Source organism: Cupressus sempervirens, chromosome 6 (genome assembly GCF_028749045.1).
Source record: "Cupressus sempervirens isolate cs-2001-9-10 chromosome 6, ASM2874904v1, whole genome shotgun sequence".
Lineage (NCBI taxonomy): Eukaryota > Viridiplantae > Streptophyta > Pinopsida > Cupressales > Cupressaceae > Cupressus > Cupressus sempervirens.
In genome coordinates, this window is record NC_143123.1 from 143,383,077 (window position 1) to 143,403,361 (window position 20,285).

The following is a 20,285-nucleotide window of genomic DNA, read 5'->3' on the forward strand; positions in this document are numbered from 1 at the left end:
AATAAATAAGTGGTATTAAGTTAATTATTTATAAAGTTATCAAATAAATAAATATTAAAAAAGTAACTTTATATTTAATTAATTTAATAAAGTGACTTGAAAAATATCTTATAAAGTCACTTACTAAATAAAATAAAAATAATGTTCTAGGAGTTTCTGAAGAAAGTGGAGAAAAAGAATAAATAGGCATCCTGGGCTTCATTCTCATCATCCAATTCTTATCAATTCTCTTGACATCAGATTGTGAATACAATTACATGGTCCATTGTGAAGCCAAGGGTTTCAGATAGTCTATTGGTCTTTGGGAACGATACCTCCCAGTAGATCGCATAACTAAGGAAGTGAAAGATTTTCTGAAGGGTTGCACTTTGGAAGTGGTATTCAGCCATTTCAAGTTGAGCTTAATTTGTATACTCAGACTACCTGAAGGTTTGAGTTTTTGGAAGCAGTCCGAAAAAGCAGATTCGAAAAAGTAGTCCAAAAAAGCAGATCCGAAAAAGTAGTCCGAGAAAACAGATCCGAAAAAGAAATTCGAAAAAGCAGATCCGAAAAAAGCAAGTGAAAAAGCAGATCGGAAAAAGCAAAGCAGAAAGGCAGCATTGGAGAAAATTATTACAGCCATCTACAATCAAGTTCCTTTGGATATTACATGCATTGTTTTTATCATTTAGATGCATATTAGAAGGTAAGGCTGTAGGTGAAAGTTGTAACAGATTTACGCATTATTCTTGTGGATGTAAGCCAAGAGTCTTGGCAATTTCATACTAGCATTGTAGTTAACATTTTATGTACAATAAAGAAGACATAATTTGCTAGTCTGATATAGTGTAATTGAATATGTATTTATCATTTATGATCAACTTATTAGTTTGCATGCCAATTGTTTGACAAAATGTCAATTGGCTGTAGGTTCTCTTTTTTGGCATAAATAATGTTATAATTTTGCATACCAAGTGTTTGTATTAATGCCACTTGGCTATAAGTGCATTAATGCCATCACAGGTTGCATCCCAAGTGTTTGTCAAAATTACTAGTTGCTGTAGCTGCATATTGCAAGTAGTTTCAGTCACATATATGCATTGAATATTGTCAAAATAAGTTGCACATTCATGTTAGGTCATTGTTTAGTCAATTTAGAGTCTTCTTGCAAGCATTCTTATTGATGCTAAGTGAAGGAAAGAGCCATAAAAGCAAACCGAAATTTTATATCAGTCATATGACCCTTGTATGCAAAGTGTTTTCTTGAACCTTTATCAGCATTTTGGGATCAGATTTGAGCAGGGTCATTACATCCTTTGTTAACATTTAATTGGTTGGCATAAGTTCAAGAATCCAAGGTGTGACTGTTATTTAAGGCTACTTCATACATAACAATTACCATAGTAGGGAAAGCTCCAATCGCTTGAATAACCGTGCGCATAAAGAGCAGAGGGAGGGGGGTCTGTTCAACCTGTTCAGCAGCAAATACTGATCATGAGTTCAGATAAATTCAAAGACACTTCACTTTAGAAACACTTGCAATCTCAACAGACTTCAATCCTTTATATAAACAGCAAGAGCTTATATCGGTACTTAAATCATAAATCAAAAGGTAATCTACTCCAAAATTGTATACCAGTTGATTTAAGACTTTGGCCAGGACTTGCTGGGTAAAAACAGTCCGCTGCTCAAAACATGCAGAGCATGCATCTGTTATCTGCAAAAAACAATCCATTACATTTTAGGGGTCCTCATCAAAGAATATGTGCATAATCAACAAAACCACTAACAGTCTGAAAAAAACTAGGAAGGTAAATTTGTCTGCCTTCTTCAAAGGTATCCCATCTTTTTCTGGATCAATTCCATGAATTGCAATCAAAACTTCAGCTGGTGTCAATGCAGGACCCGTATGGACTGAACCCTGCATGAAAAGAAATCTAAGATATGACTCATTGCAAAAGTGGAAAACAAATCATTTATGGCAATAAGATTGTTTCAAACACACTCAAAAAAGAGCATCCCTACGTCAAGAAGTAAAAGATAGACGTTATTTGAAACCATTAGGCACAGAGCATCAAAAGATCCATTGGCCTTGAATAGTTTTTAAACAGGTAACTAACCAGCCATCAAGCCTATGGGGGTGAAAAAGCATGACTTTCCAGATGCAAGTAGAAATTCAAAGTCACTAATTTAGAGTATTATCAAAAAAAAAGAGATCTCAATAATCTGTATTGACTAGCTCGAGCTGAAATGCAAAGTCACTTGAGTTCTTTGGCATCTTTAGGTTTATTGTTGGGACTGGTAACAAAACCAAAAAATAGACTTTTGAAGCAATATTTCAAAGATATAAAACATGATTGGCATGTATTCCCAAATGATTCTATACATGTCATAAATATATTGGATGACAAATGACAATGGACTTTGACTTTGTCAAATCATTATTATCATCCAAACACTTTGCATGTTCTAGGGTTCTGTACACCTTGTCATGATCATTACTTAATTCTATGACATTGCAATGGCATGTATTCTCAAATGGTTCTACACATCTGTCATAAATATATTAGATGACAAATGACAATGACTTCAACTTTGTCAAATCATTATTATCATCCAAACACTTTGCATGTTCTAGGGTTCTGTACACCTTGTCATGATCATAACTTAATTTTATGACATTGTAACTTTGACTATAGCAAATTGTTGTCATAAAATTATAAACAGATTTGTGTGCTGCTTTTCTGAGATCTGAATGTTTAATGCATGTATACTATTATTGTTATTGGGTCGGCAATATAATGTTTAACCCCAAATAAGATAAGATCATCAGATCAGATTCAGTAAAACGAAAATCTCTTGAAATGGGGAATACAAAGTGTGGGAAAATACTTCTGTCATTATGTGAGATTTCACAACTACTTATGCAAAATGAATTAGCACGTAATAAATTAGAAAAGAACTTGTTGCTTACCTATTTTACTCTGTCAAAATTCTGGATAGCATGGTACATGCACTGGAATTCATGAAAGTATACATACATGCACACACGTATAGAAAGAAGACTGTGGAATTGCAATTCTGTTTAATATTATATTCATAAGTTATCTTGAATGTAACTTTAAAATATATGTATACTAAAACAACCCCTGTGATAACGAGTAACATAGGGCCATACGTTGTAAACTTTGAGGTTTAAAACCTGCTGCCAAGAACTTGAGACGATTGACAAAAATGAAATGCTAGAAACTCACGGATTCAAGACTTGTAAGATATAAGGCACTCCACATTATTTTACAATTTGATCTGCAAATAGAAAAACCACAAGGACATTTTCCAAGGTAGACCTTAATAATTATACTAGGTTAATTTGTTAAGAGATTGTGTACACATACTTTGCTTACCGAGTCATTTACTCCTATGTTACCCAAGTTTCCACAATGGAGTGAACAAGCAACACTTTTTGGGGTTCTTGGCTTTTTGGATCATATTTGGAGAGGACAAGGGATGGCTATATAATGCAAAGGGAAATTTTAAATATTACAATAATTACATTTATAAAGCATTCATATATAAATTATAGAACCTTAATACATTACATTTGTGTCAAACTACGAGTTCACATGAGAGCCCAAGCCAAACAAATTAGAAAATGTAAATTGCAAAATTCAAATCTTTAAAGTTTATTCAATTTGCTGTCAGAATTAATTGCTAATATGTATGTGAAATTAAAAAATAGCTTACAAGTTACAACAAAATGCCCAAAGGCTACAAGTGTCACTTTCAATTACACTATGAAAAATACAAAAGAAGAAAGTACATTACTATCCTGATCTGCATCTCTTAATATTACATCAAATTAGGAGTTCTCCTTTGATTCGTCATCACTATGAGGGTTTGCATCATTAAACAAAATCCCAACCAATCCCTTTGATGCCTCCGTATCAACTTTCAAAATGTCTTGAAGATCAACATCCCACCTAGGGTTTGTCAATACGTTAGAGTTTGACGATCTTGAGGTTGAAGAGCATTAGGTATGACCACCAGCTTTTATTCTTGTATAGAGTTAATTCTATTCCTCTTGGAGTGAGGATAAAAACCACATGTTAACGGTTTCACCAATTCCTCTCTACAACAAAGCGACTAGCAACATTCAATCCACTTACATCCCAATTCATGATCCTCATTTTTGTTTGCTAGGCGACTCCCCCTTTGCTAGAATAGAAACCTGCAATATTATTGTTTCCTATTTGTTGCTTCCCTGATGCCGCAACATAACCAACTAGAAGTTTTCTCCATTCTTTAGCCTTAACAACTAAAGATAAACCAAACAAGAAAGTGTTATCAACAAATTATTGTGAAATCTCTAAAGGAAAAGAGGCAACTTTCACTCCATGATTTTTTGTGAAGTTCCTACCAAGACATTCAACAACCATGATAAATAGTTACGGGGTCCCCTTGCCTTAAACCCTTCTCCACCTTAAAGAAATCCTAGGGGGTCCCATTGACAAGGACCGAATAATGAACACTTTCAATAGATTCCTCAATGATTCTAATGAACCTCCAATCAAACCCTATCTTAATAAGGGTAATATAGAGAAATTTTGAATTAACCCTATGTTACAAGATAGGATTGTCTTTGCACAAAAAGATCGATTTGTCAATGCTCGATCTAACCACTAGACTTATAGAACATAGGAGGTGATTATGCCATATCATGAATCTGGAAGGGGAACACTAGCAATTAGTCCAACAATTCCCCCCCTCAACATTACCTGAGGAGATTCAAACCTGTGACCAAGCTCTTATAAGACTTGTTACAAGCTAGGGTTTTCATTGCACCAAAAGATCAACGTGTCAATACTCAATACAATCACTAGAGTTGTAGAACACAAAAGGTGGTTAAGCCATGTCACAAATCCCAAAGGGAAACATTGGGAGTTAGTCCAACACCTTATAAGCTTTAGAAAAGTCAAGCTTAAATTCCATACTTGGGATCCTAGTTGTGTCAATAAAGTGGATAATTTCACGGATGATAACTATAGCATCCAAAATTTGGTGGCCTAGAACATATCCCTTGTTAGATGGGCTTATAAGTTTCACTAGAAGAAGCTTCAGCATGTTCACAATAACCTTGGAGAAGATCTCATTAACTATATTACACAAGTTGATGGGGCAGAATTCACTCATGAGCTTGGGGTTTGGGAACTTGTAGTCCTTGGTAGCCTTAGTGATATCATATTCATCACCTCCTAGAATTCTTCAAAGAAAGTAAGGTGAAAGTCATCTGGTCCTGAGGCCTTGCAAGCACCCATAGAAAACACAACCGCCTTTCCTTCATCTTCAAAATTGGTCCTAGAATCATCTCATTATTAGCTTCATGTAAAACCATCGAGATATGACTAAGGAGGTAGTCTCTAATTTTAGCAAAATCTACCCTAGATTTCCATAATAACACAACTATAAGAACTAAAAAAAATACAAAGAAATACCCCGATGGGGATGGTACCCACAAGATAGTGTACTAATATATAAGTTCCTTGTAAAAGGATGTAACCCTGTTAGGAGTCAAATATAATGCATTTAGTAAAAAATATAATGCATTTAGTACAACAATCCCTGTTAAGGACAAACCCATGTTAGGAGACCTTGAACCCTTGTTAGAAGGGTCCAATCCAGTTAAAGGTTGATAGGAAACAAACAGACCCACTGCCTAAATGCTCCAACAAGTGTGAAAAATAAACCTTTAGATAGACATATCCAAAACAATGAACTAACTGATTAGTATAGAATTAATTCTATTCCTCTTCATGTGATGAGAAAAACCACATGTTGATAGTTTCACCAATTCCTCTTCAAGTGTGAAAAATAAACCTTTAGATAGACATATCCAAAACAATGAACTAACTGATTAGTATAGAATTAATTCTATTCCTCTTCATGTGATGAGAAAAACCACATGTTGATAGTTTCACCAATTCCTCTTTACAACAAAGGGACTAGCAACCTATGAAAGAAGGTGAATGAAAGGCATCTCCAAGTATAGTGTATCCTTCTAGTGCCATATCCACTGTCCAATAGGGTTGACTAGAGCTGATGTAGAATTGTGTCTGTCATGTCCCCATTTTAAGATAGTTTTTTAATAATAATTACACAATACAAAATTACTAAACTTGCGATATAGGACAAGGTAGGGATGCACTGTTTCGAGAAGATTCCTCACATGGACTCCCATTGCCCAACTCCCTCAACCTATCCCCCAAAATCAAAAACACTTTTAAAAGGGAATGGGGCAATAAAGTGGATGATTACAGAAACAAGACTCAAGAAGATTCAACAGAATGGAAGAAGGTGGAAGAAACCAGCCTATCTGAACAAGAGCATCAGATTTTCAAACAATTTCTTTTAAACTGACCCATCATTCAAAAAGAAAGACGGGACAAACTAATTTAGGGAGCCTCGGATAAAGGGGCATAGTGTTAAAAAGGTTACGTTATCATTATCAACTCTAAAGAATGGGATCAAATTGACATTCCATTGGCTTTATGTTGGTACTCGGCATGCCTGCCTAAGGCTACGGCAGACATCTTCCTTTGGGCAGACTCACAAGACAGAATTCTTACAGCAAATAGTTTCACAAAGATGGGCTTTGAGGGTCCTTCAAGGTGCCTTCTTTGCAAGAATAATTCTGAAACAGCAGATCACCTTCTTTTCCAATATAATTTTGCAAAAGAATGTTGGCAATGGCTGTAAAGAAAATTAGAATGGTCATCAGCCCTTCACAATAATCTTTGGAACCATTTAAAAAGTTGGCCCAAAGATGGTAAATCTAAGATCTATAGTGACTTATCCCCTCCATCTTATTGTGGGAAATATGGAAGGAAAGAAATAGAGAATATTCAATAACAAAGAAATGTCCTCTAACTCTCTACATAATAAAATAGAGGCCAGTATTATTAATGTATCCTATCTTCAACCAACACCTGGTTATTAAAGCAGTCCAAACCTCTGGGCCTTATATCGAATAATTTAGCAGAATTGGAAGTATTGATTGAAGGATTAAAACTTAGTTTTGAATTAGGCCTTAAAAAGCTAATAGTAGGAGACTCACAAATTATTTTAAATGCATTAAGAAAGGGGAATGCTCCCAACTGGATCCTTAACTCAAAATTGGAACAAGCTCTAACCTTCATTAATAAATTCAAAGAAACCAAGATTTTACATGTATACCAGGAAGGAAACAGAACTTCTGATATGTTAGCAAACCATGAAGCCGATGGCCAAGATCTTTTAATTAAAAACTTAGAAAATAACCAACCATAAAAACTTAAAAAGATAATAACTCTAAGGATATAATTTGGTCATTCCTCCAATCTCTAAGGAACTCCACAAGAAAATTAGAAAGAACTCCCTTATCCTCCTAACATGTATAGCCCCTCTTTTTTCCTCTCTCCTCTCAAAGGTTGCCAAATAACATTCTCTTCTAACACACACACTATGTGCTTGGGCTTACTTAGATCACTTTAGCACACTTAGTAGAAGCCAGTTACTAACTTAAGCGGAATTCCATTTCCCGATAGTGAGAGATACAAACACGTGTTATCCATAAGATTGAAGTTGTATGAATAATTATCCAAATCGTCTCTCACAGTGACCAGATCCCCTCGCATCCACTTCATGGATTAAGACATACTGGAAGAACTAGGGATCACCGCCTATTAGTTTGCACAAGGCAATTAGTACAAAAATTTGGCTGCATTTATTCCACATAAGATGTAAGATGATTGAGAGTAGAACAATAAATCATATAGTAGACCAGGAATTTTAGGAAGTTCTCACTCCACTAAATGAATAACGGAAATTGTTTCTCTATTGTCTCTAATGAACATTGTCTCTAAGGGCAACACTATCTGACAGACAACAACAAATGATCTCATGAATGGTTGTGATTCCTGCAAGCCCTCCTTTTAGACCAAATTGCCCATGATCAACCCCATTTTTTCTCTAGTATCTCATCAATTAATGATAATCATAACATTTAATTCCTCAAGTGCTAATTATTAAGATAAAAATTATTGATAAAAGCAAATATTTTAACAGCACATAAGAGATGAATGCAATTAAAGCCTCTTACCATACCCCGGCAGGACATTCAACATTTTTTACCCCTTTCAATTCTGCATGAGATTCACAAATAAAAAACCTTTAAACAGCCAAATTCGATCACAGAATCTCTAACAGGACTTTAATCACTAAAAGAGTGACAAGGAGGATGGGCAAAGATAGGAGTAGTAAGTGGACTCAAAGATATTAATAATACTCTTTCTCCTTAATCAACCCAGGATAGTTTAGAGAAAAAGATGTTTTAATGTATCCATTTTTGGCTATGAATTTGCTAAATTCATTACTTATCCCCAAATCTAGATAGTTAAACCAAAAATTCAGATGAACAAATCAAATAAAATTAATCTCAAGTGCTCACTAAAATCGGTTTAATGTACTACAGAGGAATCAAGAAAGAATAAAACCAAGATCCACAGCAGGGATTAAGGAGGACAAACACTTTGTCAAGGCATAACAGTAGTTTGAAATCAATTAAAACCCTTTCAATTTACATAGAACCATCAAAATTCTCTAAAACATTGCTCTAAATGGTAAGGTTAAACTATGTTTTTCCCAATTCTGTAATCCTGGAATCACAGAGGATAAAATTTCAAATCAATCAACCACCAATACTGACACATACAAAGGACGCAAATCATAAAGTATTTGAAATAGATAATCTAATTATAATAAGGAAAATAAAGCTTCAAACAAATAGGCCAATAATAATGTCTGCCCTTTATCAAATTTTGCAAAGGAATAATTTGTATTGTTAAGGTAACCCTTTAATTCTTTATCTATTAACAATGATCTTGGCCAGAAAGCACTTATTTGTAGAACTCAACAGACCAAAAGATTTGGAAAATATTATCTCAAAGAGGGGAAGGATTTATCTAATGAGAGCTCGGAAGATTCTTGATCGAATTCCTGCAACAAATTGTAATCCAAAATTCTTATTTATAAGGCATAATGCAGTCATCAAAATGGAAAAGGAAACCCTTTAAAGGGAATAAAATTAAGGATAAACAAGAATGTAAAAAACAGGGGTATGCCCCTTTTACTATGTAATTTGTAAAGGACCTTGGTCCTGGGCAAGACTAGAGATTTTCTTTCTTCGTTCTTTCCTACCAGTGCCCGCTTGGACAGAGGATATACACTTCTTTTTCTTTTATTTATAATTAATATAATCTATAGGGCTACGGCCTTTTATCGAGCAAAATATATATATATATATATATATATATATATATATATATAAAAGAAATAATAATAAGATATTATTATTATATTGATAATAACATATATGAGCTATTGTCAATTAATAAGAATTCAAATAAGATTTAAAATAATTAGATAATAATAAAATTACAATGAATGAATAAATAAATAAAATTAAATACAAGAGAGAATATTGTAGAAAATGTGTTACCTTTTTAAATAGGATTCAATAATAAACATAAAATAAATAAGTAAATGAACAATATAATATAGGTAATATAAATTAACTAAATCTAATGAAAAGTCCAAAGATTTGTAATAAAGAGACGTGACTCCTTCAAATTTAGATATAAAAGAGACAAGAGTTCATTTGAAAGAGACAAGGAGAAGAGGAAAAGAGGGGAGCTTAATAAGGATGAATCGAAGAGGAAAAAAATGTGAACAAAATAAGAAAGTCAATTTTTCAAAAGACAACAATGAGGAAAGCATGTGACTTGTTGATAGGGTTGTAATTATGAAGGGTTGTGACTTTTCGAATGGATTATGATTATAAAGGAGAATATAAACACAATGGGATTTCTTCAAAAGGAGGAGGAAATAAATCATCTTATATGATTCTAAGATATATTATTCTATAAGATATAATATTTATATATATATATATTGATCATATATCGATAACTATTGTAGTATTAATATCATTTACAATAATGAGATTGTAATATAAATTATTATAGAAAAGTCAAAAATAGATATCCACATTTCAATCCTACTACTATTTGGCTAAGAAGGCAAGATTGAAGTGTTGCCAAGAAGGGGCTTGTGTAACTTCCAAGCAATAGATTTTTGTCCCAAGTTAAGATAGGGGTCAGCATTTTGTAGGCCTTCGTGATACAAACTCAGACTTCTAAACATTGAGGGAATTCATTGATAGTAGCATCTAGGAAACTTGGTTTACACCCAATGCTTTTGTCATGAGGTGGGATAGTAATAATGTTGGGCATAAGCATTAAAGATAACTTGAGGAGTTTGGTGTTACCAAAAAAGGGCTTGTATAACTCCAAGCTAATGGGTCATATTCCAATAGGGGGAAGAGGTCAGCAATCCATAAAACTTCAAGATGCGGACTTGGACTTGTAAACTTTGAGAAAGTCCATATGCAGTGTCTAGGCAACTTGGGTAGAACCATGTAACTATATTATAAGATAATTGGAATTATTATTATGGCTATATTCTTAAGGCTTATATACATTACGATTGACTAAATAAGTACTAATCATGAACAACCCCAAAAAAGGGGACATTACAGTGGTATCAAAGCATGATCCTGCCATCTTGTAGGGTAAAAAATGATATAGGAAAATAATTCATACAAGATAATAAAGTGAAATGCTAATGAAGATTTGAAGAGGGTCAATCATAGTAATGAGAACAACCTAATAATTTTGACTAAAAGACAAACATATTTCAATTGAATAGAAGATTTTATCTAATTGCTTGAGGACAAGCAATTTGAGAAAGGTTGGACTTTAATGTCCCCATTTTAAGATAGATTTTTTATAATAATTAGATAAATTACTCAATATAAATAATGATAATAAAATCATATATTAAAATTAATATTAAAATATTAAAAATAAGAAATAATAATAAATTATTATTATTATAACATAAATAATAACATATATATCTATTACCAATAAATCAGATTTAAAATAAGAGTTCAAATAAGATTTAAAATAATTAAATAATAATAAAATTACAATGAATAAATAAAATTAAATACAAGAGAGAATATTGTAAAAAGTGTGTTACCTTTCTAAATAGGGTTTAATAACAAATGATAATAAACATAAATAAAGTTTAAACAACATAATAGAGAATAATATAAATTAACTAAATCTAACGAAAAGTCAAGAGATATGTAATAAAGAGACATGACTCCTTCAAATTAAGATATAAAAGAAAGGAGGGTTCATTTGAAAAAGAAAAGAAGAGGAAAAGAGAGGAGTTAAAGAAGGGTCGGTAGAAGAGGAAAAGAATGTGAAGAAAATAAGAAAGTGAATTTTTCAAAAGACAACAGTTGTAATTATGAAAGGTTGTCAATTTTCACATGGATTATAATTATGAAGGGTTGTGACTTTCGAATTGATTATGATTATAAAAGACAATATAAATACAATGGGTTTTCTTCAAGTGGAGGAAGCAATAAATAATCTTATATGATTCTAAGATATATTATATCTATATAATATAATATTTATATATGAATATTAATCATTTATCGATAAGTACGACTGTTGTAGTAGTAATATCATTTTCAATAATGAGATTGTCATATAAATTATAATACAAAAATCAAGAATATATATCCACATTACAATCCTACAACTATTTGGCTAAAAATGGAAGACTCAAGTGTTGCCAAGGAGGGCCTTGTGTGAATTCCAAGCAATGGATCTTTGTCCCAAGATAAGGTAGAGACCACGGTTCTTTAAGCCTCCATGATACGGACTTGGGCCTGTAAACATTGAGGGAATTCATTGGTAGTGGTATCTAGGTAATCTTGGTTACACCCATTGCTTCTATCATGAGCTGGAATGGTAATAAGGTTCGATATAAGTGTTAAAGATAACTTTAGATGTATGGTGTTACCAAGGAGGGGCTTGTATAAATCAATGCTAATGGATCATATCCCAATAGAGGGTGGCCAACAATTCGTAAGCCTTTAGGATGCAAGCTTGGACCTGTAAGCTTTGATGGAGTCCATAGCTTGTGTCTAGGCAACTTTGATAGCATCTATACCATCCATCCATAAGCCAAGTAATAATATTAAAAGTAATTGGAATTGTTATTATGGATATATTCTTAAGACTTATATACATTACAATTGACTAAAAAGTTATCAATCATAGCCAGCCCCAAGAACTAGACATTACACTATCATTGCCTCTCTAGTTTATTGAATGCTAGACCAAGAAGAATTGTAGAGGAAATCGATTGTGTGCAAAGTATTGCAAACTCCTAATCTCTCTACATCTTTTAAAAGGCCTTCATCAAACCCTTTTACACCTTTTCAGCATCACAAGTATGCAACCTTCCAACATTTAGTGCATGCAAATTGGGTTTTAGAGCGAAGACTGCCATATGAAGCAAGAGTTCATTGTGTTCCACTTGCATACTATAGCGGATTTAATATGTTGCTCTTATAATCCCAAAATAGTATTTTTAGCCACAAGCATTAGCTTTATCTTTTCAAGCATGTTGTCACATGTCTAAATCCACATATCTAATGATATCTACAAGTGAGATCAAAGAGAAAACATATCTGCAAAATGTAAACAAAAAGTTCTAAACAATATTAAAAATGTCAAAATTTGAAACACTGAACAATAAATTAAAATATTAAAATATTTGACAAGGATTGATTTTACTTCCCCGTCCAAGGGATATCACATATCCCCTGTAGGCTTCCTTTGCATTCTTGAGACAATTAGGAAACAACATAGATGTTCTCTACGAGCTTCCTGTGCATCTTGCATTCTAGGGATATTTCCTATGCTTTTGGCATTGATGGGTATCACTTGGGGATGTCCCTAAGCATCCCCCATACCCAACACATCTTGAAAACTAGGATGTGTCCCTAGGCTTCCTTGATTTACTCTTGTAATTACATATATTTGCTTTGTAATATTCTTTTGAAACCAATATTTTATAATAATTGACATTATTTTGGCAAAAAATGTAAGAGTTGTTGATTATTAAAGGCATTAACTCAAGTAAGTTATGTATCTTTGTAAGCCTCACTTGGAGAGATTGCCTATTACAACCACAGAGCCTTGGAAGCTAAAATAAACATGAAGATATAGATTCCATTGTGCACTAATTGTCCAATTGCACGTCAAAAAGTCTGATTAACAAAATGCCATGAAAGCTTAAGCAATGTAAGACATGTGTAAAAAGCACTTTGGTGATATATTGTATGCTTGTATTCAAGCAAAACTATAAAAAGATAACAGATTTTTAAAGAAGGTTTAATAGAAATGATAAACTCTATTGGTTAAAACATAGGGTTCTCAATAGGGAGACCCAAGTTCAAATCTAATATGGAGTTCAAAGTTAGTGACTATTAAATTGGCATTGTCAACATTTATGGTGGTTGTAATATTTAAAGGCAAACTTCTAACGTATGGCTTCTAGCTTTCCCCTGTAGGCTTCTACTATGTTTTCTCAAAATGAGCTAATGATAGTCTCATGTTAGTGCTTACAAAGTGCTTGTATTGGTCTCATGTTGAACCTTGTATGATCAAAATATTTGGAAATGATTTACAATTTACAATAGTGAAACACAGTGACTCGCACCCCATCCCGAACCTCGAAGTACCCATCCCCAACATGTCCTTGCATCGAGTACTTGGAGTACCCAAGTATTCCCATGTCCCCCATTCTGCAACCACATTACCACTAGGATGGGTACTTGAATTTCTATTTGAATGTGACTATTGGGTATGTACTATGTTACCATGTAGAATGTTCAATGGTTCTAGTTCATGTTGCAATTTTGTTGTGCTCAAGTATTTTAATTTGCTATATTATACTAAAACAACATTTTATAACTAGCATTTCAAGTCCTATGTGTATACTATACAACACCCCTCCCGATCCCCTAGTCCCCTTGTCGTCGCCGCAAAATTGAGGCCCATTGTCCCCATGTCTGAGAAACTCATCCCGACGTAGCCCAGTGTTGGTGTTTCACAGATTTACAAAAACAGAAATATATGTTACATTCAGAATTAGAAACATCAATGAAACTTAGCAGGCAACAAAGATACAACAATAAGGGCCTAACAACACTAAGGATGTAAACAAACAAAAACCTCTCAGACATTCACAAGGAGCAAAAAACAAGTAATACAAGGCATATCACACAACAAAAACATTAGACCAGCAGGCTCAAGATGACTCTAAGTCATATTGCTCCACACAGGTCTAACAAACAACCACATTATCCATCAACTCATCATAACAGATCTGCCTTTTATAATCATCACATCTAAAATAAAGGAATGCAAAGGACCACCTATCTTGCAACTCCATCTTCCTTTTATCCATTGGACCGATAACTTCATGTATTGTACGAACCAAGCCTTCACAAACAATTACCTTCTCTAAAATTTTCATATTTGGATGAAACTTGCTTTCAAAAACTACATTAATAATTTTGGCACAATTAATCGTAGCCAAAGAAAGGCAATCCTCTTATAACCAATATAGACCAAGGGAAGAACTTCATTCGTCTAAAGATGACTAGGATTCTTTTGTTCTCTTTTCCTCCAAAAAAAATTCTTCCTTCTATTGCGCAAACACACATTATTGGCACACAATCAAAGAATCCTCATAATCATTAGATTGCATCCATTAATCCAATTTAGTGAAAAAGATGATTAAAGAAGAAAGTGTCATATCCACTTTGCATTCACATAAAATGTAGCAAACCTTTGTTTGCTACATTTGGCCATCACAAGTGTTGGTAAACAGATTTGTCACTTCAAAAATAATATGGCCACCTAATCTAAAGTGATATTCATATAATTGCTACAACAGTTAGATAGATTACTCACAGAGTACAAAATTCCTCTACATTGAGAGGGGCAGCTCCCTTGTATAATATAATTTTGAGATTCTTGGGTGTACTTTCAACCAAAAAGTACTCAAGGACCAACAAAATTCACTAACTCCTAACAACAAATATACAAGTACTATCAGAGCTTCATAGAATGATTAAGATTCCATTCAATCTGCCATAGGTATCAAGGACCGCACATAAGAAACTCCACAATCAAGTTATGGATTCAACAAATTATTCTAAAAGTACCAAGAAAGAATGTCTCAAAGAAATTCATTTGATACTTGACCATTTCTTTCACCGAAATCAAGATCTAGGATTATAATGGATGTTATCAATTTTTACATACAATAAGCCAATAACAATAAACATGAACATCATGGAACACTTCCAAAAGTATTTATTATTCATTTGGAAAGGTCATACAACTCTAAGTTCATCGTACCAAAATTCATTATAAAACAAAAAGTCCTTTTACAAAGTCAGGAGTCTTATATTTATAAATCCTCCTTAGATTACTACCTTTAAAAATTAACATGAAACAACTTAATAATCATTTCTACCTTTTTCGACAAAAAAAAAGAACTTATTTATTTATAAACCACCCAACTATTGTGCAGAAGGAATCTAGTCAGAAAATATTCATTTTTTAAGTATAGAAAGTTTGGTTAGAAACTAATCAAATTTTGTGCATAAAAAGTCCATTTTCTGATTTTGACAAAAATGTAACTGAAGTCACCACTCACAATAGATAATATCTAAAGACCAAAATCGGGGACCTTAATAAAAAGGAATAAGATTATATAAATCAAATCATTAAGAAGAAATTTAGGATCAATCTTCTGCACTACTGTTGATGACTTGAGTTGTGGTTTGTCTTTCTTGGAAAGACACACTTTGTCTTGAAAATTCTAGAAGATTTAAAGGCTTGAGCCATAAATTTGTTCTTGGAAATTATTACATTGGTCATTTTCAGTTTCTCAGCTTCCTAGTTGCATTCTTCTTCTGAATATTGTCCAAACTCTCAGAATTTATCTTATAAATTTGCAATTACACAGAATGCCATGATCTTAACATGTGTTACAAAGACAGCTGAAATTGAAAATTTCTAAGCATCTATTAAGTAGCAACGTCCTCCAAGGCTGAATTCAGAGGACCATTGTAAGAAACTATTTTTGCAGCTCATGACATTTTAAAAAATCATGACAACCTATGGCAATTTCAGCTACGCATACTTAACTTTCTCAACTTTTTATGAATACACTTAAAATGGAGTATTCAAATGCAACCGGCAGGATCAGATCTTAGCATTTACTTCACACTATGCACTGGACGAAAAATTTTGGAGCTCAAAAGAACACTATATGAGGAATCATGGTCATCTGAGGCAACTGTGAAATAACTTTACTTGCAGCTTTGATATCCTCAAGTGAGGTCCAGTTTCCCTGCCTAACCTCAATACAGAGAACCATTGCACTGAAAGAAAAAGATTGAGAAAGAGTGCATTAATTCACAACAGTACAACCAACTCCATTAATTCATTAAATGTTTATAACAGTTCTTTTAACTACATTTAATCTTTTCAATGTGCGTTTGAAGCAAATGGCGAGCAGTGGTCTGCTCTGTTTGAGAATATTTCAGATTGTGTGAAAAAAAAATTGAAAATTGAATTTCAGGTCACAAACACATTTGAAAATTGAATTTCAGGTCACCCTCTGTGACCCATCACCAGGATGAAGACCCATTAATGGATTGTGACAGGTAACCAAAAAATGTGTGTTTTACAAAATTCCTGTCACAGTTCTCTCGAGATATCTTCTTCAACAATGTATGAACTGTGGAAGCTTCAAGTCCTCTATTTTGCAGTTTTTAAGCAGCAGTGACTAGCTTGAAAGATACAATTGGAAAGAGAGGGAAAAGGACTGATTATGTCCATGAATCACCAAAAAAAAAACAATTGAACTGGAATGCACATGAAGATAAAAATATAGTGATTCCATCCAAACTTGTCTAAAATGTGAAACATAAACTAAAGTATCAGTACAAATGAGAAATAAAAAACATACACATTTACAAACAAATACATCACGTAGGGTGTGTAGAAAAAACTAATGTTAACCTTCAAGACTGAAATCTAGAAAGTTTACCTGTAGAATTCGAGCAAGTGCATTTTGGAACTTGTCAAGTGGAAGATCAACAAGTCGAGGAAATATGGGCAAAACCTGATCCAACATAATCATCAAACATTATAAATTATAAAAGACTGGAAAAGCCATTTAAACATGCTGACTTTTTTCTCCAAATAATCACATACCTGACTGAAACTCTAGCTCATAAATGATATCTTGAGGACTTAAAGTGATTTTTAATTAGAATACATTTAAAGAGAATAAAAAGCATTTAGGCTAAGTAATTATAAATGTTAACCGATAAGAGTGACCGTTAAATGAGTTTATGGACTATGACAAAAAGATGGCTTTAACAGACAGAATGGTTGTAAATGTAAATTTACAGACTATGACATCCAACAGATAGCTAAGTGAACTACCAAATTCAACAAAGAGAACAATTGTCAGACATTTAAAATATCATGTCAGCCATATGAAATTCTAGTTGGTCTGCTGGAAAGCATTGAACTGCAGAGCAGGAGAATCACTAGAAAGATTACCTACATTTAGACCCCAGGAGACCAGAAGAAATCAAATAAATTTTAGACGTTTGAACTCAAAAGCTATGGTCCCACCAACAAATAGATCAAACAATTCCCTCTTGACCGAAAAAAAAAGCAATTCCAAAGACAAAACATTTCTTGTACCATTATCTTTACCATCATTACTCCCATCACAAAATTGAACATGGTAAAGATAAGATAGCTGAATATGCTCAATAACTTGGCTAGAAAGAAAATATTTTGGAAGGTATGCAAAAATGACGATGAACCAAGCAAAAACAAAATGCTGCAGTTTAGACTAAGGAGCGTCAACATATTTATAGATTCGTGTCTCTTTTAAAAATGAAATGATGCACTACTAACTAAATGTGCACATCCTTAACCCAATTTTGATTGGCACTAAATAGATCAAACATTTAATTTATCAATCACAGATTTGAGTTTAAGTTATAAACCTCATAAGTGGTGACCCCAATAATTAAAATGTTTGCATGACACTATCACCAAAATCCCCAATCCTTTATTCAAGTCACATAATTGTTGTTGATAATTTATCCTCTTTTAATTTGGGTAACAAACGTAGAGAGAAGATAGTCTTCTACAATATCTCCTCACAGGCTTGCTCATTGCCAAAATTCGAAATGAGCATATATTCAGAAACAGTTCAGAAAAATAATGAAGGAATTTAAGGCCCTCCAGTTTGAACACTTCTAACTTGAAACAGCATTTGTTGGCAATCTGCTAGTGGTATCATAAGGCAATGTATTTTCAAGGGATCCCACTTATTCAATAGAACATTGTTCTTTTGAGGGAAGAGAAGAACAAAATCCAATCACATTTCCAGGCAGTGTCCATCCTATAGTCAGTCAATAGGTTTTTTGTTTAGAAACATAATGAACATAAAAAAATATCCTTATCATCCTAAAGATGAATTATGGAAATGTGATATAAAATGCTGATTGAGAAATATTCTACACAAATTATTTCAAAAAATTGAATCATAATTAACAACTGTAAAACCTTGTCTTTAATGGATATAAACTTTAAGCAAATCAACAATAATACGACAACTTTTGAAACAAGCTGAAGTTGTGCAACCTGTTTCATTCTACTTAGCTAAACTCATTCAATTTCTAACTGTTTAGGTCAAATTCATTTTTTCTAAAACCTTAAATTACGAAGATGGCACATTCATACTTATGAAATAAAAGCTAAGTTGTCAGTTCGGGTTAAGGTTCAAGTTTGGGTTTGAATAACCAGCTCGCCGGTATGGCAAAAATTTAAAATAGGGTTTGGGTTTGTTAGTAAAAAAATGTGAAAGTTTTCTTTATATATAATCCATCAATAGATTTGAAATTATGTTATATTATATACTTAAATATAGTGTTTATTAAAATTAAATAGTATAAAATTTTAATTTAAAATTAATATATGTTTTTATGTATATTACTCATTAAATACTTTCCAATTTTATTGTGTAGATGACAAATAAATGGGCCATATAATATTATGTTATTTTATTATGTAGGCAACATATAATATAAAGAAACAAACCTTATAATACTTCACACATAATTATTGCGATAACTCTGCAGACGGCAAGAAAAAGGAATCACAATGCGGTGATTAATCTATGGACAACAATAATGCCCATTGTGTCTCATGTTGATGGACGACAATAATGCCCAATGTGTCTAATGTTGATGGATGGCAATAACACCCAATGCATCTAATGTTGATGGGCCGCAATAATGCCCAACTGATAGAACCACCCCCAACCTTCATTGTTTTTCTCTAATGTCAACTTGGGCATTTTCAATTCACATGCAATGACAAAAAGTGTCAAACCTCAAACCAAACCAACACAGTAACCAGACCCAATTCGAAATGGACCCGGGTGACCACAAAACCCCTGAACCCAATAGCATAGATTAAAAGGATAGGACAACCTCCTACACACATTATGTTATTTAGCAATTCTGTATTTCAGGGTTACAACTCAATTACTCTTATTTACAAAGACTCCCAAGATTTTGGGAATTTTCTGCAGTAGACCACCAAAAACACATTTGCACGCAAATGAGCTATTATAGAAGTAGGAGATGAGGCCACACAAAGATAGGTTTTCAAGATGAACTGTGCATCACATTCTATGCTACAACCTCTAACCATATAGGTGCAGTTCCAACAGTACATTTATTTTTTTACTAAGGTCTGATCTTTCGTTACACACGTAGATGGCCCTAAATACACTACTACACGACATGATGATAGATTGCTATTTTGTCCACTTCATTGGAAGAGACATTATGTTGGACCTGTATCAATTGATTGAAGCCATCAATATGGCCATGCCTTAGGGTTAAACAACTCATCCTTCCACACCAATAAGCCACTTCGGTGACTATGAGAAACGAAATTCCACTTAAATATTTTGTTTTTTTGCTTGCCTCAGCAAATATGAGCACCACATGTTTTGTCCAGCATGAACACTTGTGTTCTCTTAATATTTCATCACACTTGAATTTATTTATTATATTCTATACATTATCGAAGAGTGAAAACTAACTTGTTTCCTGCACTGAATATGCTCTTGAGATTTAACTCTATTGAACTTCATGTGCAAGTTTGCATCCATTCTTCCAAGATTCCACTTCTTAACATGTTATTGATAATCATTTGACTTGT

The 20,285-nt window shown here is 33.2% G+C and overlaps 1 protein-coding gene across 3 annotated transcripts in view; it reads right to left on the reverse strand.

The window, feature by feature from the left end:
* The window catches only part of LOC149551628 (uncharacterized), a 134,270-nt gene that overhangs the window by 19,600 nt on the left and 94,385 nt on the right, over nt 1-20,285 (reverse strand). For 2 of the 3 annotated variants that reach the window (XM_089787129.1, XM_089787128.1), the window contains exons 20-23: nt 17,074-17,148; nt 1,805-1,900; nt 1,616-1,696; nt 1,379-1,450 (exon numbers count right to left, since the gene is read on the reverse strand). In XM_089787129.1, coding sequence (XP_089643255.1) covers nt 1,379-1,450; nt 1,616-1,696; nt 1,805-1,900; nt 17,074-17,148 — 324 coding nt within the window. Of the gene's footprint in view, nt 1-1,378; nt 1,468-1,615; nt 1,697-1,804; nt 1,901-17,073; nt 17,149-20,285 lie in introns of all 3 variants that reach the window. The other variant, XR_016352782.1, reaches the window with a different exon arrangement.